This window comes from Tachyglossus aculeatus, chromosome 1, assembly GCF_015852505.1.
Source record: "Tachyglossus aculeatus isolate mTacAcu1 chromosome 1, mTacAcu1.pri, whole genome shotgun sequence".
Classification (NCBI taxonomy): Eukaryota; Metazoa; Chordata; class Mammalia; order Monotremata; family Tachyglossidae; genus Tachyglossus; species Tachyglossus aculeatus.
The window spans coordinates 11,062,335-11,085,984 of record NC_052066.1 but is presented as its reverse complement, the minus strand read 5'-3'; the positions used below and the strand labels follow the sequence as shown (position 1 = coordinate 11,085,984).

Genomic DNA, 23,650 nt, shown 5'->3' with positions numbered 1-23,650 from the left:
TACCAGAATTATTATTATCATTATTATTATTACCCATCCCAGTGCTAAACATACTTGGCACACAGCACATATTTCACATATTAATCAATAAAATAATGAATAATAATATTAATTCATTCATTCACTCAATTGTATTTATTGAGTGCTTACTGTGTGCAGAACACTGTACTAAGCACTTGGGAAGTACAAGTTGGCAACATATAGAGACTGTCCCTACCCAACAACGGGCTCACAGTCTAGAAGGGGGAGACAGACAACATGCACTTGTAAAGCGCTTACTTTGTGCCAAGCACTGAGGTAGATACAAGTTAATCAGGTTGGCTACAGTTCCTGTCCCACATGGGGCTCACACTCTTAATCCCCATTTTAAAGATGAGGTAACTGAGGCTTAGAGAAGTGAAGTGACTTGCCCAAGGTCACCCAGCAGAAATGTGGCGGAGGCAGGATCAGAACCCGGGTCCTTCTGACTCCAAGGGCCGAGCTCTGTCCACTGAGCCACTCTGCTGTCTGTCTCCTCCTCTAGACTGTAAGATCATTGTGGGCAGAAAACATAACTACCAACTCTGTTATACTGTACTCTCCTAAATGCTTAGTGCAGTGCCATGCACATGGTAAATGCTCAACGAACACCATTGATTGACTGGTTCCCAGATGCTTTTCTAATGATTATTAATGTTATTCTCGTCATCATCATTACTTAACATAGGCTTGCCAACAGGCTCAATCCACTACACAGACAAAGAGAGTTTGGAGAAACCAGGCGGGGCTGGGGTGGATGACCTGACATAGAGAATTTGAAGAATTCGGGCAGGGACCAGGGGTGGAGTTATGAATGGGGCAAGGGGACAAATACCTGTAATTCATTTTTTTATATTAATGTCTGTCTCTCCCCCTCTAGACTGTAAACTCGTTGTGTTCAGAGAACGTGACCATTTATTGTTGTATCGTACTCTCCCAAGTGCTTAGTACAGTGCTCTGCACAGGGTAAGCTCTCAATAAGTACGACTGAATGAATGAATGAATACCTGACAAGGAGAAACTGGAGAATTGAGGCTGGGACTTGGGGCGGGGCCAAAAACCTGTCATTTTTTTAAATATTAATGTCCGTCTCCCCCTCTTCTAGACTGCACACCGGTTGTGGGCAGAGAATGTTTATTGTTCTATTGTACTCTCCCAAGTGCTTAGTACAGTGCTCTGCACCCGGTAAGCGCTCAGCGTGACTTAGTGGAAAGAGTCCAGGCTTGGAAATCAGAGGTCGTGGGTTCTAATTCTGGCTCTGCCACCTGTCTGCTGGGTGACCTTGGGCAAGCCACTTAACTTCTCTGTGCTTCAGTTACCTCATCTATAAAATGGGGATTGAGACTGTGAGCCCCAAGTGGGACAACCTGATGACCTTGTATCTACCCCAGTGCTTAGAACAGTGCGTGGCATATAGTAAGTGCTTGACAAATACCATAATTATTATTAATAATAATAATAATAATAATAATAAATAAGATTTAATTCATTCAATCGTATTTATTGAATGCTTACTGTGTGCAGAATTAATACCTGACTTGGAGAACTTGGAGAATTCAGGCTGGGACAGAGACAGGGACTGATGACCTCATACGGAGAACTTGGAGAATGACGATGATGATGATGGTATTTGTTAAGCGCTTACTATGTGTCAAGCACTGCTCTAAGCACTAGGGTGGATACAAGCTAACCAGGTCAGGCACAGTCCCTGCCCTACATGGGGTTCACAGTCTTAATCTCCATTTTCCAGTTGAGGTAACTGAGGGCCAGAGAAGTCAAACAACTTGCCCAAGGTCACGCAGCAGACAAGTGGCAGAGCCAGAATTAGAACCCAGGTCTCTCTGACGCCCAGGCCTATGCTCCATAATAATAATAAATGATAATGTTGGCATTTGTTAAGCACCTACTATGTGCCAAGCACTGTTCTAAACACTGGGGTAGATACAAGGTATCAGGTTGTCCCAGGTGGGGCTCACAATCTTCATCCCCATTTTCCAGATTAGGCAACTGAGGCCCACAGAAGTGAAGCGACTTGCCCAAGGTCACACAGCTGACAAGTGGCAGAGCCGGGATTAGAACCCATGACCTCCGACTCCCAAGCCCAGGCTCTTACCACTAAGCCATGCTGCTTCATGGTTAACCACTTGGCCATACTATCCACTTGGCCCACGCTGTTTCTCTATGTCAGGGAGGGGGTTGAGGGTGGGGCAGGGACTGGGCCGGGCAGTTTACCTGGCATGGAGATCTTGGAGAAGTCGGGCAGGGTGTGAGAGAAGGAGACTCCGGGGCTGGCGCGGCTAGGGCTGGACAGGCCACTGGACACGGGCGAGGAGGAGGCCTTGCCATTGACTGTGGCGTAGCTGGGAAGGCCTCCGACCCGCTCTCCCACCGACATCCTGCGCTTCTCGGGCCCGGCGGGCAAGGGGCTCCCTGCTCTGAGGGCAGACGCCGGAGGCTCCGGGGAGGAGGACGCGGAGCTGGGGGGACCAGCGGGGGACACCGGCGGGAAGGACGGGGTGGACGGCCCGCGCTGTCCCGAGCCGCTGCTCTGGCGGGACAGAGTGGGCCGTCGGTCCTCGGGGGTCACGGGCCGGGCCTGGCGCTCGGGAGACACCAGGGGACGGCGGGTGAGGCCCGGGCTGGCCGGGGTGTTGGTGCCCACGGTCCGGCGCAGCGTGTGGGGGCTTCCGGGCAGCACGTGGACCCCGGCCACGCTGACCTGGGCCCGGGCCCGGTCGTCGGGGGTCGGGCTGACGGCGGGGCTGGGCGGTGGCGTGGCCCCGGGGGCCGCGGGCTCGGGAGGGCCCCAGCCAGGAGAGCGGAGGCTTGGCTCGCTGAGCGAGGCCTGGGCCGGGGGGCGTGGGCCCGGGGCGCCGCCGAGGCTGCTGTCCCCCAACGGGAAGCTTCCCAACGATGGCCTGAGGAAAAACGGAGGAGGCGGGGATCATGAGGGGGAGAGGAATCCAGGCCTCCTGCTCTGAGGGGGAACATGGGGGGCAGTGTGGGTGAAGTGTCAGGGCCTGCTGGTCTGTGGGGGACACGGTGGGGAGAGGAAAAGGTGTCAGGGCCTGCTGGACCGTGGGGGACATGGCGGAGCAGGGGAGAGGGGTCAAATCCTCTTGGTCCATGGGCGGCACAGGGGGAATGGGGAGAGGTGTCAGGGTCTGCTGGTCCATGGGGGCACGAGGGGAGCAGGAGAAAGCTGCCAAGACCTCGTGGACCATGGGACCATGGGAGGACTAGGAAAGAGGTGTCAGGGCCTACTGGTCAGTTGGGCACCGGATAAGCAGAGGAGAGGTGTTAGTGCCTCCAGGTCAGTGAGGGACATGGGGGAGCCGGGGAGAAGTATCAGGGTCTCCTGGCCTGTGGGAGACACAGGAGGAGTTGGAGAGAGGTGTCTGGGCCTGCTGGTCTGTGGGAGGCATGGCAGGGCATGGGGTAGGGGTGTCATGGACTCCTGGTCCATGGGTGGGGGGCACAGAGAGAGCCAGGGGGAAGTGTCAGGGCCTTTTGGTCTGTGGGGGGATGGGAGAGCTGGGGAGAGATGTCAAGGCCTCTTAGGCCTTGGGGGGCACGGGGGCCTTGGGGATGAGGTCTGCTGATCCGTGGGGGGCATGTGGGGAATGGGGGAGAGGTGTCAAGGCCTCCTGATCCATGGAGGGCACAGGGGGACCAGGGGAGAGGGGTCAGGGCCTGCTGGTCAGTCGGGGACAAGCAGAGGAGCAGCACTTATGTATATATGCATATATCTATAATTCTACTTATTTCTATTGATGCCCGTTTACTAGTTTTGATGTCTAGATTGTAAGCCCTTTGAGGGCAAGGATTGTCTCTACTGCTGCATTGTACTTTCCAAGCGCTTAGTACAGTGATCTGCACACATTAAGCACTCAATAAATACTACTGAATGAACGAATGAATGAATGAATGGGAGAGATGTTAGGGCCTACTTGCCCAAGAGGGACATGGGGGGGGACGGCGGAGAAGTGTTAGAGCCCCCTGGTCCGTGGTGGGTAAGGAGCCCATGGGGACGAGGTTTCAGGGCCTCCTCATCCCGCTGCCCAGGCCACGGGGGGATCCAAGGGCATAAGGGAGGGTGGGAGATGAGGTTTCTCTCCCATACACGGTCCTGACAGGAAGTGGGGAGGAAGAGGGAGAAGAGGAGAGGGAAGCGGAGCTGGGGGAAATAACGGAGTGGGTGAGGAAGGATGGGGAAGGGTAGGAGGGAGTGGAAAGAGAGGAAAGGGGAAGGTGATGAGGGGGGAAAACTCAGAGGGGGAGGAGGAAGGGAAGGGTGGGAAGGGGGAAGAGGGAAAAAGGAGAGGAGGAGGGAAAAGAAGAGGGAGAGGAGGGAGTGGGGGGTCAGGGGGTGGGGAGAGGCAGGCACGCACCCGACGGGGCCGGATGTGGAGACCAAGTCGGTCCAGGCCCAGCTGGGACTCGAAGTCACAGATGAGGTCTGCAGGCCTGGGGGTCTGAGGAAGAAAGGGAAGCAATAAGATTGCTTATAATAAGAAAATCATAGTAATAATACATAATAAAATATATACGCACGCACACACACATATACAAGGGGAAGTTTCAGCAGAGCAGATATAGCCCCCCACCCCCCACGCAAAAGGCAGACCAGGCCCCCCACCCTCACCCCACCCGCACATCACTCAACAAAGTAACAGCAGGAGGGGCAACGATTCATTCATTCAATCACATTTATTGAGCACTTACCATGTGTAAAGCACTGTATTAAGTGCTTGGGAGAGGACAATGCAACACCAGACACATTCCTTGCCCACAACAAGCTCCCAGTCTATTAACCCCGTACCTTGTCACTGGAGACAACACTGCTGTCCTCTCATTCATTCATTCATTCATTCAATTATATTTATTGTGCACTTTGTACGCAGAGCACTATACTAAGCGCAGTGCAGCCTCTCAAGCCTGTCGCCTGGCATTATCCTCGACTCATCTCGGTCATTCCACCCACATATTAAATCCGTCACCAAATCCCGCCGGTTCCAACTTCACAACATCGCTAGAATCCACCCTTTCTTCTCCCTTCAGGCGGCCACTACCCTAATCCAAGCACTGATTCTAATCCGCTTTGATGACTGCCTCAGCCTCCTTGCTGGCCTCCCTGCCTCCCGTCTGTCTCCACTCTAGTCCTTGCTTCACTCTGCTGCCCGGATCATTTTTTTGTTACAAAAGTGTTCAGTCTATGTCCCCCCACTCCTCAAGAGCCTCTGGTGGTTGTCCATCCACATCCACATCAAATAGAAACTCCTCAGCATCGGCTTTAAAGCTGTCCATCACCTTGCCCCCTCCAACCTCACCTCACTTCTCTCCTTCTTCAACCCAGCCCGCACACTTCACTCCTCTAATGCCAACCTTCTCACTGTCCTTCCATCTCATCTCTCTGGCCTCCTACCCCGTGCCCACAACCTCCCACCCGTCTGGAACTCCCACCCCCTCCACATCCAGAAGACCCCTGCTCTCCTCATCTTCCACGTCAACCTGAAATCACACCTCCTCCACTCAATAAATCAATCAGCGGTATAAATGGAGCGCTTACTATGTGCAGAGCACTGTACTAGAAGCAGCGTGGCTCAGTGGAAAGAGCCCAGGCTTTGGAGTCAGAGGTCATGGGTTCAAATCCCAGCTCCGCCACTTGTCAGCTGTGTGACTTTGGGCAAGTCACTTAACTTCTCTGTGCCTCAGTTACCTCATCTGTAAAACGGGGATTAAGACTGTGAGCCCCACGTGGGACAACCTGATCACCTTGTAACCTCCCCGGTGCTTAGAACAGTGCTTTGCACATAGTAAGCGCTTAATAAATGCCATTATTATTATTATTACTAAGTGCTTGGGAGGGTATATGACTGTAAGCTCATGACCGTATCTCACTGTGGGCAGGGAATGTATCTATTATATTGTGTTGTACTCTCCCAGGTGCTTAGTACAGTGCCCAGCACAGAGTAAGCATTTGATAAATGATTGATTGATTACAATAATCAAGCAGCGTGAGAAGCACCATGGCCTAGTGGCAAGAGCCCGGGCTTGGGAGTCAGAGGACATGGGTTCTAATCCCGGCTCTGCCACCTGTCAGCTGCATGACCTTGGGCAAGCCACTGAACTTCTCTGTGCTTCAGTTACCTCATCTGCAAAATGGGGATTAAGACTGTGAGCCCCATGTGGGACAACCTGATCACCTTGTGCCTACCCCAGGGCTTAGAACAGTGCTTGGCACATAGTAAGCTCTTAACAAATACCAGAATAATAATAACTATTATTATTATTACAATACTACAGAATAAGCAGGCACATTTCCCCTGACCGTAACGAGCTTAAAGTCTAGAGGTCTTCCCTGATTAATTTCTCATTTCCTTACCCTACTTACCTCTCTACTGTGACTTCAATCTACCCAGTCTCCTTAGCGTTTAAGGATTCAACTCCAAGTCCCCTGTTACGCTGATGTACAAATCTTTTACTGTGCCATTCCCTCTTATACTTTAGTGTCTAATAATAATAATGATGATGGCATTTGTTAAGCGCTTACTACGTGCCAAGCACTGTTCAGGGCGCAGTTCTAGGCGTCTACCCCCCGACTTAGCTCCTCTAGCACAGGAATCGTGCCTACCAACTCTGTTGTATCGTATCCTCCTAAGGTTTAGTAACAGTGATAATTATAACTGTGGCATTTGTTGAATGCTTAATACGTTTCAGGCATTGTACTAAGTGCTGGGGTAAATACGAGATAATCGAGTTGAACCCTGTCTCTGTCCCACATAGGGCTCCCAGTATGAATCCCCAATTTACAGGTGAGGAAACTGAGGCCCAGAGAAGTGAAGCGACTTGCCCAAGGTCACACAGCAGACAAGTGGCGTAGTCAGGATTAGAATCCAGGTCCTTCTGACTCCCAGGCCCGGGCCTGTCCCACACTGGGCTCACGGTCTTAATCCCCATTTTCCAGATGAGGTAACTAAGACCCAGAGATGTGAAGTGACTTAATAATAATAGTAACAATTCTGGTATTTGTTAAGTGCTTACTATGTGCCAGGCACTGTTCTAAGTGCTGGGGTGTTTACAAACAAACCGGGTGGGGCACAGTCCATGTCCCATACGGGGTTCACAGTCTTAATCACCATTTTACAGCAGTGGGAACTGAGGCACAGAGAAGGCAAGTGAAGGTCACCCAGCAGCCTGTGGGATTAGAACCCAGGTCCTCCTGTCTCTCAGGCCCGGGTTCTTTCCTCTAGGCCGTATGGCTTGCCATATAGTTGTATTCGACTTGCTTATTTACCTCTTTTACCAACTGAGCAAAGTCTAATGCAGCTGAATTTCGGAAATGGTGATTAAATAGCCACCCCTTCAGGCATTTCTAGCCTGGGAGAGCAATTACAAATTCTTTGCCAATTACCTCCGACTTGCCCAAGGTCATCTAACAGACAAGAGGCGGAGCCAGGACTAAAACCCAGGTCCTTCGGACACCTAGACCAGGGCTCTAGCGTGGCTTAGTGGAGAGAGCCCGGGCTTGGGAGTAAGAGGTCGTGGGTTCTAATTCCGCCTCCTCCACTTATCAGCTGTGTGACTTTGGGCAAGTCACTTCACTTCTCTATGCCTCAGTTACCTCATCTGCAAATTGGGATAAAGACTGTGATCCCCATGTGGGGCAACCTGATCACCTTGTATCTACCCTAGTGCTTAGAACACTGTTTGGCACATAGAAAGCGCTTAACAAAGACCTCCTGCTGGTCACCAATGACCTCCTGCTGGTCAACAATGACCTCCTGCTTGCTCATACTCTGTCCTAATCCTCCTCGACCTCTCAGCTGCCTTTGACACTGTGGACAACCCCCTTCTCCTCAACACGCTATCCAACCTTGGCTTCACAGACTCCGTCCTCTCCTGGTTCTCCTCTTATCTCTCCGGTCCTTCACTCTCAGTCTCTTTTGCAGGCTCCTCCTCTCCCTCCCATCCCCTTACTGTAGGGGTTCCTCAAGGTTCAGTTCTTGTTCCCCTTCTGTTCTCGATCTACACTCACTCCCTTGGTGACCTCATTCGCTCCCACGGCTTCAACTATCATCTCTACGCTGATGACGCCCAGATCTACATCTCTGCCCCTGCTCTCTCTCCCTCCCTCCAGGCTCGCATCTCCTCCTGCCTTCAGGACATCTCCAACTGGATGTCTGCCCACCACCTAAAACTCAACATGTCGAAGACTGAACTCCTTGCCTTCCCTCCCAAACCCTGCCCTTTCCCTGACTTTCCCATCTCTGTTGACAGCACTACCATCCTTCCTGTCTCACAAGCCCACAACCTTGGTGTCATCCTCGACTCCGCTCTCTCGTTCACCCCTCACATCCAAGCCATCACCAAAACCTGCCGGTCTCAGCTCCGCAACATTGCCAAGATCCGCCCTTTCCTCTCCATCCAAACCACTACCCTACTCGTTCAAGCTCTCATCCTAGCCCATCTGGACTACTGTATCAGCCTCCTCTCCTATCTCCCATCCTCCTGTCTCTCCCCACTTCAATCCATACTTCACGCTGCTGCCCAGATTATCTTTGTCCAGAAACGCTCTGGGCATGTTACCCCCCTCCTCAAAAATCTACAGTGGCTACCAATCAACCTACTCATCAGGCAGAAACTCCTCATTCTCGGCTTCAAGGTTCTCCATCACCTTTCCCCCTCCTACCTCACCTCCCTTCTCTCCTTCTACAGCTCAGCCCGCACCCTCCGCTCCTCTGCCGCTAATCTCCTCACCGCGCCTCGTTGTCACCTGTCCCGCCAACGACCCCCGGCCCACATCATCCCCCTGTCCTGAAATGCCCTCCCTCCCCACATCCACCAAGCTAGCTCTCTTCCTCCCTTCAAGGCCCTACTGAGAGCTCACCTCCTCCAGGAGGCCTTCCCAGACTGAGCCCCCTCCTTCCTCTCCCCCTCCTTCCCCTCCCCCTCCTTCCCCTCTCCATCCCCCTGCCTTACCTCCTTCCCTTCCCCACAGCACCTGTATATATGTATATATGTTTGTATGTATTTATTACTCTATTTATTTATTTATTTTACTTGTACATATCTATTCTATTTATTTTATTTTGTTAATATGTTTTGTTTTGTTCTCTGTCTCCCCCTGCTAGACTGTGAGCCCACTGTTGGGTAGGGACCGTCTCTATATGTTGCCAACTTGTACTTCCCAAGTGCTTAGCAGAGTGCTCTGCACACAGTAAGCGTTCAATAAATATGATTGATTGATTATTATTATTATTATTAGGCCACACTGCCTCTACCAAGCGCTTGGGAGAGTATGACTCAAAAATATAACAGGAGCATTCCTTGCTCTCCCCCCTCCCACCCTCTCAGCCAGTCACTCAATCACATTTTTTGAGTGCTTACTGTACTAAGCGCTTGGGAGAGTATAACAAAGCAATATAACAGACACATTTCCTGCCTATCTTCCCTCCCATTTCCTCACAGTCAGTCAGTGGTATCTCCTGAGTGCTTACCATATGCAGAGCATTGTACTAAGTGCTTGGGAGAGGATGACAGAACAATCTAGCAGACACGTTCCCTGCCCTCAAAGACCTTACAGTCTAGAAGGGGAGACAGACATTGATAGAAATAAATAAATTATAGATATGGACTAAAGTTCTGCTTCTACTAGGCACTTGGGAGAAGTGGCGAGGCTTAGTGGCTAGAGCCCAGGTCTAGGGGTAAGAAGGACCTGGGTTCTAATTCCGGCTCCTCCACATTCCTGCTGTGTGACCGAGAGCAAGTCACTTCACTTCTCTGGGCCTCAGTTCCCTCATCTGGAAAATGGGGAGTAAGCTTTGAGCCCCATGTGGGATAGAGACTGTGTCCAACCTGATTAACTTATATCTACCCCTGCACTTAGTACAGTGCTTGGCACAGAGTAAGTGCTTAACGAATACCATAATTATTATAATAATTATTATATACATATTTATATATACATACATGTAGCAGCATATAGCAGCATATGTAGAAGCAGCATGGCATAGTGGCTACAGCCGGGGCCTGGGGGTCATGGGTTTTAATCCTGGCTCCGCCACATGTCTGCTATGTGACCTTGGGTGAGTCACTTCACTTCTCTGGGCCTCAGTGACTTCATCTATAATTCTATATCTATAAGTCTCTTTATTTATACTGATGCTACTGATGCCTGTTTACTTGTTTTGATGTCTGTCTCCCCCCTTCTAGACTGTGAGCCCATTGCAGGGTAGGGATTGTCTCTACTTGTTGCTGAATTGTACTTTCCAAGCACTTAGTACAGTGCTCTGTACACAGTAAGCGCTCAATAAGCATGATTGAATGAATGAATGAATCTGTACAATGGGGATTGAGACTGTGCACCCCATGGGAAACTTGGACTGTATCCGATCTGATGTGCTTGGGTCCACCACAGGGCTTAGTACAATGCCTGGCACATAGTAAGCACTTAAAAAATGCCATCATCATCATCATTATTATTATTATTATTATCACTGTTGTTATTACTATTATCTAGACACAACACATTTCCGGGCCGCCACTAGCATCCCACTGGAATCTATAAAATAGGGATTGAGACTGTGCGCCCGACGTGGGACAGGGACTGTGTCCAATCCGATTTACTTGGGTCCACCCCAGCGCCTAGTACAGTGCCTGGCACATGGTAAGGACTTAACAACTTAACAAATGCCATCATTATTATTATTATAGAGAAGCAGCGTGGCTTAGTGGCAAGAGCACAGGCATGGGAGTCAGAGGTCGTGGGTTCTAACCACAACTCCGCCACTTATCAGCTGTATGGCCTTTGGCAAGTCACTTCACTTCTCTGGGCCTCAGTTATGTCATCTGTAAAATGGGGATTGAGACTGTGAGCCCATTGAGACTGTGAGCCCCACATGGGACGACCTGATTACCTTGTATCTACCCCAGTGCTTAGAACAGCGCTTGGCACATAGTAAGCACTTAACAAATACCATCATTATTATTATTATCATTATAGCGTGGCTCAGTGGGAAAGAGCCCGGGCTTTGGAGCCAGAGGTCATGGGTTCAAATCCTGGCTCCGCCACTTGTCAGCTGGGTGACTCTGGGCAAGTCACTTCACTTCTCTGGGCCTCAGTTCCCTCATCTGTAAAATGGGGATGAAGACTGTGAGCCCCACGTGGGACAACCTCATCACCTTGTATCCCCCCAGCGCTTAGAACAGTGCTTTGCGCATAGTAAGCGCTTAATAAATGCCATCATTATTATTATTAATGTTATTATTATTATTATTATTATATAGACACAACACATTTCCAGGCCGCGACGAGCGTCCCACCGGTGGCCCCTGCCCCTTTCCCGTGGTGTCCCCCACTCTCCCCTCCCGGGGATCCCCCTTACCTGTCCGGCCCGAGAACGGGGCTGCTAGTGGACAGGGGTCCAGGAGGGGAGAAGGAGCCGCCCAAGCCTCCATTCCTCAGGGGCGACTCGGAGCCATAGGCCCGCGCAGCCAGGGGGTGCGGGCTCCTCGACTTGGGGTCCAGGGCTCCGGCCGCCGCCGTCTTCGCCACCGACTCCACGTAGCTCCTGGGCTCTGCTGGACGGATGGACGGACGGACAAGGGGGAGGCACAGGGAGAGACGTCAGGCCGGGCCCCAGACACGGCGCGAAGACGGGAGACCGGCCCTCTCTCATTCCATCCATCCATCGGTTGTATTTATTGACCACTTACTGTCAGTCCATCGATGGTATTTATTGAGTGCTTACTGGGTGCTGAGCTCTGATCTGAGGGCTTGGGAGGGTACGCTATTCATTCATTCATTCAATTGTATTTGTTGAGCGCTTACTGGAGGCAGAGCACCGTACTAAGTGCTTGGAAAGTACGACACAGCAAGAAAGAGAAGCAGCGTGGCTCAGTGGAAAAGAGCCCGGGCTTTGGAGTCAGAGGTCATGGGTTCGAATACTGACTCCACCACGTCTGCTGTGTGACCTGGGGCAAGTCACTTCACTTCTCTGAGCCTCAGTTCCCTCATCTGTAAAATGGGGATGAAGACTGTGAGCCCCATGTGGGACAACCTGATCACCTTGTATCCCCCCAGAACTTAGAACAGTCTTCGCACATCGTAAGTGCTTAACAAATGCCATCATTATTATTATTATTTGGAGTTGGAGGGCATGGGTTCAAATCCTGGCTCTGCCAACTGTCAGCTGTATGACTTTGAGCAAGTCACTTCACTTCTCTGTGCCTCAGTTACCTCATCTGTAAAATGGGGATTAAAACTGTGAGCCACCCGTGGGACAAGCTGATCATCTTGTAACCTCCCCAGGGTTTAGAACAGTGCTTTGCACATAGTAAGCGCTTAACAAATACCATCATTATTATTATTATTAAAGAGAGACAATCCCTTCGCACAATGAGCTCAAAGTCTAGAAGGGGGGAGACAGACAACAATACAAGGAAAGGACAATAAACAGACACATTCCTTGCTCACAGTGAGTTTACTGGCTAGAGGGGAAGACAGACATTAATATAAATTATTCATTCGATCGTATTTATTGAGCACTTACTGTGTTCACAGCACTGTACTAAGCACTTGGGAGAGTACAGTACAATGAACAGACACATTCCCTGTGTAACTGTGTTATAGCGCTCAGCATGGCTTCAGAGTCAGAGGTCATGGGTTCTAATCCTGACTCCACCACTTGTCAGCTGGGTGACTTTGGGCAAGTCACTTCACTTCTCTAGACCTCAGTGACCTCTTCTGTAAAATGGGGATTAAGACTATGAGCCCCACGTGGGACAATCTGATAACCTTGAATCTATTCCAGCGCTTAGAACAGTGCTCAGCACATAGTAAGTGCTTAACAAATACCATCATTACGATTATTATTATTATTACTAATAAATATGGCTGAATTGAATGAATGAATGATGAGCACTGTACGAAGTGCTTGGGAGAGTACAATGTAACAATAAACAGACACATTACCCGCCCACAATGAGCTGACAGTCTACAGTCTATAGGGAAGCAGCATGGAGCCTGGGCCTGGGAGTTAGAAAGTTGTGAGTTCTAATTCTGGCTCTACCCCTTGTCTGCTCTGTGACCTTGGGCAAGTCACTTCACTTCTCTGGGTCTCAGTAACCTCATCTGGAAAATGGGGATTGAGGCCGTGAGCCCCACATGGGACAGGGGCCACGTCCAACCCTATTTGCTTGTATCCACCCCAGCGCTTAGTACAATGCCTGGCACATAGTAAGCATTTAACATATGCATAATCGTTATTACAGAGGGAGGCAGACATTGATAGAAATAAATAAATGACAGATGTGGACATAAGTGGTGAGGGGCTGGGAGGGGGGGATGAATAAAGCGAGCAAATCAGGGTGAAGCGGAAGGGAGTGGGAGAGGAGAAGGGGGGGTGCTTAAAGGAGGGAGGAAAGGTCTCAGCTGGGCTAGGGTCAGTCTAAGGATGGAGGCAGGAGGCTGGCCCAATTGACCTCTCCAGGATTCCCTGAAAACACAAGACAGAGCAGGATCCTGCCCCCCAGCCTCCCCAATCCCTGAACCTGAGCAGCTCCTAGGGGTTACCCCTAGGAGGAGGGATTATCCCGGCAGGAGCTGACAGCCAGGGTCAGATTCCAGGTCAGATCCCATCTCCCCGGACCCAGGCCTGCCTGCCAAGCAGGGGAGACTTGAACGCCAAAACGCACCCCTAGAATGTAAGCTAATCCCACCTCCGCCACTTGTCAGCTCTGTGACTTTAGGCAAGTCACTTCACTTCTCTGTGCCTCAGTGACCTCATCTGGAAAATGGTGATGAAGACTATGAGCACCACGTAGGACAACCAGATTACCTTGTATCTATCCCAGCGCTTAGAACAGTGCTTGGCACATAGTAAGTGCTTAACAAATATTAATATTATTATTATTAGGCTAATTGGGGACAGTCATTCAGCCAGTCTACTGTCTATTCTAGTCTAATTGTCTTGTTTTGTCTTATGCCATCAAGTCATTTCCGACCCATAGCGATACCATGGACGCATCTCTCCCAGAATCCCCCATTCTCCAACTGCCATCATTCTGGTAGTGGATCCAAAGAGTTTTCTTGGTCATCATCATCATTATCAATCGTATTTATCGAGCGCTTACTGTGTGCAGAGCACTGTACTAAGCGCTTGGGAAGTACAAGTTGGCAACATATAGAGACAGTCCCTACCCAACAGTGGGCTCACAGTCTAAAAGGGGGAGACAGAGACCAAACCAAACATACTAACAAAATAAAATAAATAGAATAGATATGTACATGTAAAATAAATAAATAAATAGAGTAATAAATATGTACAAACATATATACATATATACAGGTGCTGTGGGGAAGGGAAGGAGGTAAGATGGGGGGATGGAGGGGGGACGAGGGGAAGAGGAAGGAAGGGGCTCAGTCTGGGAAGGCCTCCTGGAGGAGGTGAGCTCTCAGTAGGGCCTTGAAGGGAGGAAGAGAGCTAGCTTGGCAGGTGGGCAGAGGGAGGGCATTCCAGGCCCGGGGGATGACGTGGGCCGGGGGTCGATGGCGGGACAGGCGAGAACGAGGCACGGTGAGGAGGTTAGCGGCGGAGGAGCGGAGGGTGCGGGCTGGGCTGTAGAAGGAGAGAAGGGAGGTGAGGTAGGAGGGGGCGAGGTGATGGACAGCCTTGAAGCCCAGGGTGAGGAGTTTCTGCCTGATGTGCAGATTGATTGGTAGCCACTGGAGATTTTTTATTTCCGGTCAACATCCAGAAGTGGTTTACCACCTCCTCCTTCCGCGCAGTCAACTTGAGTCTCCACCTTCCACTCTCTCCCATGCCTCTGCTGCCCAGCAGATGGGAGTTTTGACTTGTAGCAGATTGCCTGCCACTCACTAGAAACTGGCCAAGCTAGGAATGGAATAGGTAGGCCTCTGCTTCACTCTCCCTCTCGCAGCCAAGACTGGTAGAGGACTGGAAACTCTCCAGGTGCAACCCTGACAGAGGTTCTATTCTAGAGAAGCAGCGTGGCTCAGTGGAAACAGCACGGGCTTTGGAGTCAGAGGTCATGGGTTCGAATCCTGACTCCACTGCATGTCTGCTGTGTGACCTTGGGCAAGTCACTTAACTTCTCTGAGCCTCAGTTACCTCATCTGTAAAATGGGGATTAAGACTGTGAGCCCCCCGTGGGACAACCTGATCACCTTGTATCCCCCCCCCAGCACTTAGAACAGTGCTCTGCACATAGTAAGCACTTAACAAATGCCATTATTATTATTATTATTATTATTATTATTATTATGTCTGCTGTGTGACCTTGGGCAAGTCACTTCACTTCTCGGAGCCTCAGTTACCTCATCTGTAAAATGGGGATGAAGACTGTGAGCCCCCTGTGGGACAACTTGATCACCTTGTATCCCCCCCCCAGCACTTAGAACAGTGCTCTGCACATAGTAAGCGCTTAACAAATGCCATTATAATTATTATTATTATTATTATTATTATTATTATTATTATTCTAATCCTGGCTCCTCCACTTGTCTGCTGTGTGCCCTTGGGCAAGTCACTTCACTTCTCTGAGCCTCAGTGACCTCCTCTGTAAAATGGGGACTGAGACTGTGAGCCCCACGTGGGACAGGGACTGTGTCAAACCCCATTTGTTTGTATTCACCCCAGTGCTTAGTACAGTGCCTGGCACATAGCACTTAACAAATACCACAATGATTATTATCATTATTATTGTATTTATAGAGAGCTTACTGTGTGCAGAGCACTAGACTAAGCGCTAGGGAGAGTATAATAGAAAAATTTAAGACACACATTCCCTGCCCGCAATGAGCTTATAGTCTAGAGGGGAGACAGCCATCAGTAGAAATAAATAAAATTACAGATATGGGCATAAGTGCTCTGGGGCTGGGAGCGGGGTGGCGGGGGGGAATGAACGAAGGGAAAAAATATGGAAAACTTGGCAAATTTGCATGTCACCTAAGGCTAAGGGAGGGGAGATGGCGTCAAGCATCAGATACATAAAGAAGGATGTTCTTCTCCCACCTGCTTAAACTCTGAGCCCCATACCGGACAGGGACTGTGTCTAACCTGATTCACTTGTATCCACCCCAGTGCTTAGAACAGTGCTTGTCACATAGTAAGTGTTTAACAAGTACCATCATTATCAATAATTATTATTATTATTACACTACTACCAATAATAATAATTGTGGTATCTTGTTAAAAACTTACTCTGTGCCAGGCACTGTACTAAGCACTGGGATGGATATAAGCAAATCAGGCTGGACACAGTCCCTGTCCCTCCTGGGGCTCACAGTCTCAGTCCTCATTTTATGGATGAGGTCACTGAGGCCCAGAGACTTGCCCAAAGTTCCACAGCAGACAAGTGGCAGAGTCAGGATTAAAACCCAGATCCTTTTGACTCCCTGTGCTCCCAGTAGTAGGCCTGTGCTCTACTACTACCACTGTAGTTACGAGTTACAGTCCCTGTACCACATGGGGCTCACAGTCTAAATAGGTAAGAGAACAGGAATCGAATCCCCATTTCATGGAGGAGGAAACTGAGGCCCAGAGAAGGGAAGTGACTTGCCCAAGGTCACACAGCAGGCCAGGGGTAGGTCGGAGAGAGGAATGTGGGCTTCCTGACTCCCTTTTCTTTGCTCTTTCTACCGGGCCTCACTACCTCTCATCGCTTTTTTGAGTCTTGCTAATTGGCAAAGCCAGCTGCCCCTCCCTGCCCCCTAATAATAATAATAAGTGCTTACTATGTGCCAAGCACTGTTCTAAGTGCTAGGGAAGACACAAAGTGATATCAGGTTGTCTTTCATGGGGCTCCCAGGCTTAATCCCCATTTTACAGATGACCTGAGTCCCGGAGAAGTGAAGTGACTTGCCCAAGATCACACAGCAGACAGGTGGCGGAGCTGGGATTAAAACTCATGACCTTTTGACTCCCAAGCCAGTTCTCTTGCCACTAGGCCAGGCCCTAAGTCACGTTCTGCCCAGTCCTGACCCCTCCCCAGGAATCTATAATTCTATTTATCTATTTTGATACTATTGATGCCTGTCTCCATGTTTCGTTTTGTTGTCTATCTCCCCCTTCTAGACTGTGAGCCCGTTGTTGGGTAGGGACCACCTCTATCTGTTGTCGAATTGTACTTCCCAAGTGCTTAGTACCGTGCTCTGTGCATAGTAAGCGCTCAATAAATACAATTGAAAGAATGAATGAATGAATGAATCAACCAGTCTAGCCCAACCCCAGCCCCAGCCCCATCCAGCTCCAACCCTTCAATTCAATCCTATTTGCTGAGTGCTCACTGGGTGCAGAGCACTGTACTAAGCACTTGGGAGAGCTCATTAGAACAATAAATGGACATAGTTCTTGACCACAATGAGCTTACAGTCTAGGGGGGGAGACAAGCCCAGTCCCAGCACCAGGGATCCACTGCAGGCAGGTACTGGCCACTTGGAAAATACAGAAATAAGAAGTGACTCAGTGACCTTGCCCATAAGGAACTTCCACTGTAACGTGGAGAGCCGAGCAGAAAGCTATTCACAGGAGAAGTCAGAGTAAGGAATTGAGCGTCCAAATGAGTAAACATCTATACAAGTGTGCGGGGTATAAATATGGTCCTAGGTGATAGAGTTGGCTGGCGGGGGGCTACAGCTCAGGGTGTTGTGGATTAATTAGGGAAGGTTTCCTGGGGGAGGAGGTGGGATTTAAGGAGGGCCACCTGACTTTCCCATCACTGTACCTATCTGTCATTTTACTTCATTCATTCATTCAATCGTATTTATTGACCGCTCACTGTGTGCAGAGCACTATACTAAGAGCTTGGGAAGTACAAATTGGCAACATGTAGAGATGGTCCCTATTAATCAATCAATCGTATTTATTGAGCGCTTACTGTGTGCAGAGCACTGTACTAAGCGCTTGGGAAGTACAAGTAGGCAACATATAGAGACAGTCCCTACCCAACAGTGGGCTCACAGTCTAAAAGGGGGAGACAGACAACAAAACAAGTAGACAGGCATCAATGCCATCAGAATAAATAGAATTAGCTATATAGCTATAATATAGCTATGTAGCTATATTATAGCTATATATGCATCATTAATAAAATAGAGTAATAAATATGTACAAATATATACAAATGCTGTGGGGAAGAGGAAGGGGGTAGAGCAGAGGGAAGGAGTGGGGGGCGATGGGGAAGGGAAGAGGAGAGGAAAAGGGGGGCTCAGTCTGGGAAAGCTTCCTGGAGGAGGTGAGCTCTCAATAGGGCTTTACTTATTTGTATTGATGTCTGTCTCCCCCTGTCTAGACTGTGAGCTCATTGTGGGCAGGGAGTGTCACTCTTTATAGTTGTATCAGACTCTCCCAAGCACTTAGTCCAGTGCTCCACACACAGTACGCACTCAAAGAATACAATTGAATGGATGGGGAGATCTGTGGTCTGTCTGACAGCAGCAGGGACACTGTGGGTGTTGGGAGATCAATCGGGGAAGGCTTCCTGGAAGAGGTGGAATTTGAGGAGGGCTGGAAGGTGGGAAGAGCTGCAGTGGGTCTGTTGTTGGGGATGGAGGGGTTTCTGGGCTGGGGGAGCAGCATGACGGAGGGGACGGAGGGAGGGAAGGCAGAGAGTGGAGAGCGAGGGATGGGCAGGAGGCCAGAAGGTCGGCTTTGAGAGGACAGAAGACGGTAGGTTGAGGAGCAGAAGGAGAGGAGAGTAGAGAGGTCAGGTGGGGTCAGTCCAAGCTGCCCATCAGGGACTCCTAGGGCTTCCAATATAATAACAATAATAATAATAATAATGTTGGTATTTGTTAAGTGATTATTATGTGCCGAGCACTGTTCTAAGCACTGGGGTAGATACAGGGTAATCAGATGGTCCCACTTGGGACTCACAGTCCCAATCCCCATTTTACAGATGAGGTAACTAAGGCCCAGAGAAGTGAAGTGACTTTCCCAAAGTCACACATCTGACAAGTGGCAGAGCCGAGATTAGAACCCATGACCTCTGACTCCTAAACCCATGCTCTTTCCAGTAAGCCACGCTGCTTCCCGATAATAATTATTATCTATATATAATATATTATATATAATATGATAAGATGATATGATAATAATAGTTATCATATTTGTTAAGTGCTTACTATGTGACAAGCACTGTTCTAATAATAATAACAATAATGACAGTATTTGTTAAGCGCTTACAATGACAGTATTTGTTATATTTGTTAAGCGCTTACTCCGTGCCAAGAACTGTTCTAAGTGCTGGGGTAGATACAAGGTAATGAGGTGGTCCCACGTGGGGCTCACAGTCTTCATCCCCATTTTCCAGATGAGGTCACTGAGGCCCAAAGAAGTAAAGTGACTTGCCCAAGGTCATTCAGAAGACAAGCAGCGGAGTGGGGATTAGAACCCAGCTCCTTCTGATTCCCAGGCCCAGGTTCTGTCCACTAGGCCACACTGCTGCTCTTTCTCCTCTTTTTCCCGTTCCACAGGACCTCTGCCCCTCCTACCTGAATAAAGGGGCGGCATCCTGGCCGGCCTAGGCCCTGGGGACCCCCTGACCCCTGAGCTCTGGGAGCCCCCTTCACAGTCCCCTGCCAGAGGCCGCCTCAGACCCCCACCACCTCCGGGCCTCGGCCCAAGAGGAGGGGAGGGGGCTCCATCCTTCATGCCCAACAATCCGTGATGTCCCCACCCTGCTTCGGACACTGGGGATGACCATCACCCCACAGCCCGGCCGGCTCCCCTCGGCTCAGAGAGGTCTCGGAGGCCGGGCAGGGGTGGGGAGGGGGCACAGAGGGGGCACGGAGGGGGCACCAAGGGGGCAGAAGAGGGTGGGGAGAAACGGGCGGCCAGGCTGGGAAGGAAACGAGGGGCTCCATGAGGGGAAGAGGAAACAGGCAGAGCAAAAGGGCAATCGCTTGGAAACATGCCACTTTTTAAGAAAATTCACAGAAGTTTTGATTGGAAGAGACCCAACCCCCAGTCTCTGGATGGAGCCCACTGCCCACCCTCTCTCTCCCCCTCCCTCAACCAGAGGGTCAGGCCTTGGTGGAGTTTAAACCCTTCCCGTCTCTCTCAGGCATTTGCCTGCACGGCCAGTAAATTCTTCCGAGTGTCTAATCTCAATCCCCTTTGCTGCAGGACAAGTCCGTTGATGGCATGCCCCCGACCTATAATAATTCTATTTGTTCTGATGACTTGACACCTGTTCACGTGTTTTGTTTTGTTGTCTGTCTCCCCCTTCTAGACTGTGAGCCCGTTGTTGGGTAGGGACCGTCTCTATATGTTGCCAATTTATACTTCCCAAGCGCTTAGTACAGTGCTCTGCACACAGGAAGTGCTCAATAAATACGAATGAATGAATGAATGAATAATTGTGGTATTTGTTAAGCACTTATTATGTGCCAAGCACTGTGTACTAGATACAAGTTGTGAGGTCCCGCATGGAGCTCACAATCTAAGGAGGAAATGAGAACAGACACTGTGGCCTAGTGGAAAGACCCCGGGCCTGGGAGTCGGAGAATGTGGGTTCTAATTCTGGCTCTGACACCTGTCAGCTGTGTGACTCTGGGCAAGTCACTTCACTTCTCTGTGCCCCAGTTACCTCATCTGTAAAATGAGGTAAAAAAAACTGTAAAAAAATCTGTAAAAGCGCTTAATACTGTGCTCTGCACACAGTAAGTGCTCAGTAAATATGATTGAAGGAATAAAATGGGGATAAAGACTGCGAGCTCCACGTGGGACAACCTGATAACTTTGTATCTCCCCAAACGCTTACAACAACGCTTGGCACATAGCAAGCGCTTAACAAATACCATCATCATCATCATCCCGGCTCCGCCACTTGTCTGTGGTGTGACCATGAGTAACTCACTTCACTTCTCTGGGCCTCAGTTACCTCATCTGTAAAATGGGGATGAAGACCGTGAGCACCTTGTGTGACAGGGATTGGGTCCAACCTGATTATCTGGAACCTACCCCAGCACTTAGAACAGTGCTTGGCACATAGAAAGCACTTAACAAATACTAGTATTAGCATCCAGTGCTTAGAACAGTGCCCAGCTCTTAGAACAGTGCTTTGCACACAGTAAGCGCTTAACAAATGCCATCATTATTATCATTACTACAAAATCAGGTAGTAGCATTGCTCTGACCCACAGCCAGCAGCTCCCTCTCTCTGTCCATCCATCTGTCCGTCCGTCCGTCCACCCGCTGTCCTGACTAAGGCCGCCCCTGACACTCAGACTTCTCCAGCAGCCTGGTGCCTGAGGCTGGACATTAATAATAATTCCAATAATAATAATAATAATAGTACTAGCTAAGCATTTATTGTGGATCTGGGATTATTATTATTAATATTATTATTGGCATTTATTAAGTGCTTACTATGTGCAAAGCACTGTTTTAACTGCTGGGGAGGTTACAAGGTGATCAGGTTGTCCCACGTGGGGCTCACAGTCTTCATCCCCATTTTACAGATGAGGTAACTGAGGCCCAGAGAAGTGAAATGACTTGTCCAAGTCACACAGCTGACAATTGGCGGAGCCAGGATTTGAACCCATGACCTCTGACTCCAAAGCCTGTGCTCTTTCCACTGAGCCATGCTGCTTCTATCCACTAAGCATGGTATTTAAGTGCTTACTGTGTGCCAGGTATCATACTAAGCACGGGGGTGGATACAAGGAAATCGGGTTGGTCTCCGTCCCTGTCTTACATGGGGCTCATGGCCTCAATCCCCATTTTGCAGATGAGGGAACTGAGGCCCAGAGAAGTGAAGTGGCTTGCCCAAGGCTACACAGCAGACAAGCAGCTGAGCCGGGATTAGAACCCATGACCTTCTGACTCCCAGGACTGTTCTCTCGGGTGTTTGAGGTTGGACATTCCAAGCATCGCACCCAGCAGCTGCCCCTGGGCCACCCCCAAGCCCCCTTTGTCATGGCATTTGTTAAGTGCTTACTATGTACCAGGCACTGTACTAAGCGCCAGGCTGGATACCAGCTAATCAGGTTGGACACAGTCCCTGTCCCACATGGGACGCACAGTCTCCAACCCCATTTTAAGATGAGGTAACTGAGGCCCAGAGAAGTGAAGTGACTCAACCAAAGTCACCCAGCAGGCAAAGCAGCGTGGCTCAGTGGAAAGAGAACAGGCTTTGGAGTCAGAGGTCTTGGGTTCAAATCCCGGCTCTGCCAACTGTCAGCTGTGTGACTTTGGGAAAGTCACCTAACTTTTCTGTGCCTCAGTGACCTCATCTGTAAAATGAGGATGAAGACTGTGAGCCCCCCAGGACAACCTGATCACCTTGTAACCTCATCAGTGCTTAGAACAGTGCTTTGCACATAGTAAGTGCTTAACAAATACCATCATTATTAAGTGACAGAGCTGAGATGAGAAGCCAGGTCCTCTGACCCCCCAGGCCCGGACTCTTTCCATTAAGCCACGCACTTCCCCCACCCCCACCCTTTCCTGCTCACAACCTGCCCCCACCAGCACCCAAGCAGGGGGCGAGGAGGAGGACAGTGGGTTTGGGGGCATCTGTGACACGTGAACTTTTGCTCCTGGGTCTCTGCTTCTTTTCATTCATTCATTCAATCGTATGTATTGAGCACTTTATTTTACTTGTACACATCTATTCTATTTATTTTATTTTGTTAGTATGTTTGGTTTTGTTCTCTGTCTCCCCCTTTTAGACTGTGAGCCCACTGTTGGGTAGGGGCTGTCTCTATGTGTTGTCTCTATGTCTCTATATGTCTCTATATGTTGCTCACCTCCTCCAGGAGGCCTTCCCAGACTGAGCCCCTTCCTTCCTCTCCCCCTCGTCCCCCTCTCCATCCCCCCATCTTACCTCCCTCCCTTCCCCACAGCACCTGTATATATGTATATATGTTTGTACATATTTTTTTACTCTATTTATTTATTTATTTATTTAATTTATTTCTACATATCTGTTCTATTTTATTTTGTTAGTATGTTTGGTTTTGTTCTCTGTCTCCCCCTTTTAGACTGTGAGCCCACTGTTGGGTAGGGACTGTCTCTATATGTTGCCAATTTGTACTTCCCAAGTGCTTAGTACAGTGCTCTGCACATAGTAAGCGCTCAATAAATACGATTGATGATGATGATGATGATGATTGATTGCACAGCACAGGACTATGCGCTTGGGAAGTACAAGTCGGCAACAGATAGAGATGGTCCCTACCCAACAACGGGCTCTACCTGGCATCCCTGCTGGGAAATCTCATTCCAACTCTGAAACGAGGTAGCCGAGGAGAGAATCCCAGCCCTACTTCCACAGCCTCTGTCACAGCCTCAGTCTCAACTCTGCCACGGTCACCAAACCCCCCAAAAAATGGCATTTAAGCCCTTACCATGTGCCAAGCACCGTACTAAGCACTGCGTGGCTACAGGCAGATCGTGTTGGAAACAGTCCCTGCCACATGAGGGGCTCACAGTCTCAATCCCCATTTTACAGACGAAGGAACTGAGGGCCAAAGGAGTGAAGTGACTTGCCCAAGGTCACACAGCCGACAAGAGGCAGAGGTGGGACTAGAACCCAGTATAATAATAGTAATAACAATAATAATAATAGTGATATTTGTGCCAGGCACTGTGCTAAGCACTGG

The 23,650-nt window shown here is 49.6% G+C and overlaps 1 protein-coding gene across 2 annotated transcripts in view; it reads right to left on the bottom strand.

Annotated features, from left to right (window-relative positions):
* Positions 1-23,650, bottom strand: part of TNS1 (tensin 1) — a 225,574-nt gene that overhangs the window by 18,965 nt on the left and 182,959 nt on the right. Inside the window, exons 22-24 of one of the 2 annotated variants that reach the window (XM_038760090.1) lie at positions 11,406-11,601; positions 4,410-4,493; positions 2,251-2,936 (exon numbers count right to left, since the gene is read on the bottom strand). In XM_038760090.1, the coding sequence (XP_038616018.1) occupies positions 2,251-2,936; positions 4,410-4,493; positions 11,406-11,601 (966 nt within the window). The remainder of the gene's footprint in view (positions 1-2,250; positions 2,937-4,409; positions 4,494-11,405; positions 11,602-23,650) is intronic. The other variant, XM_038760131.1, reaches the window with a different exon arrangement.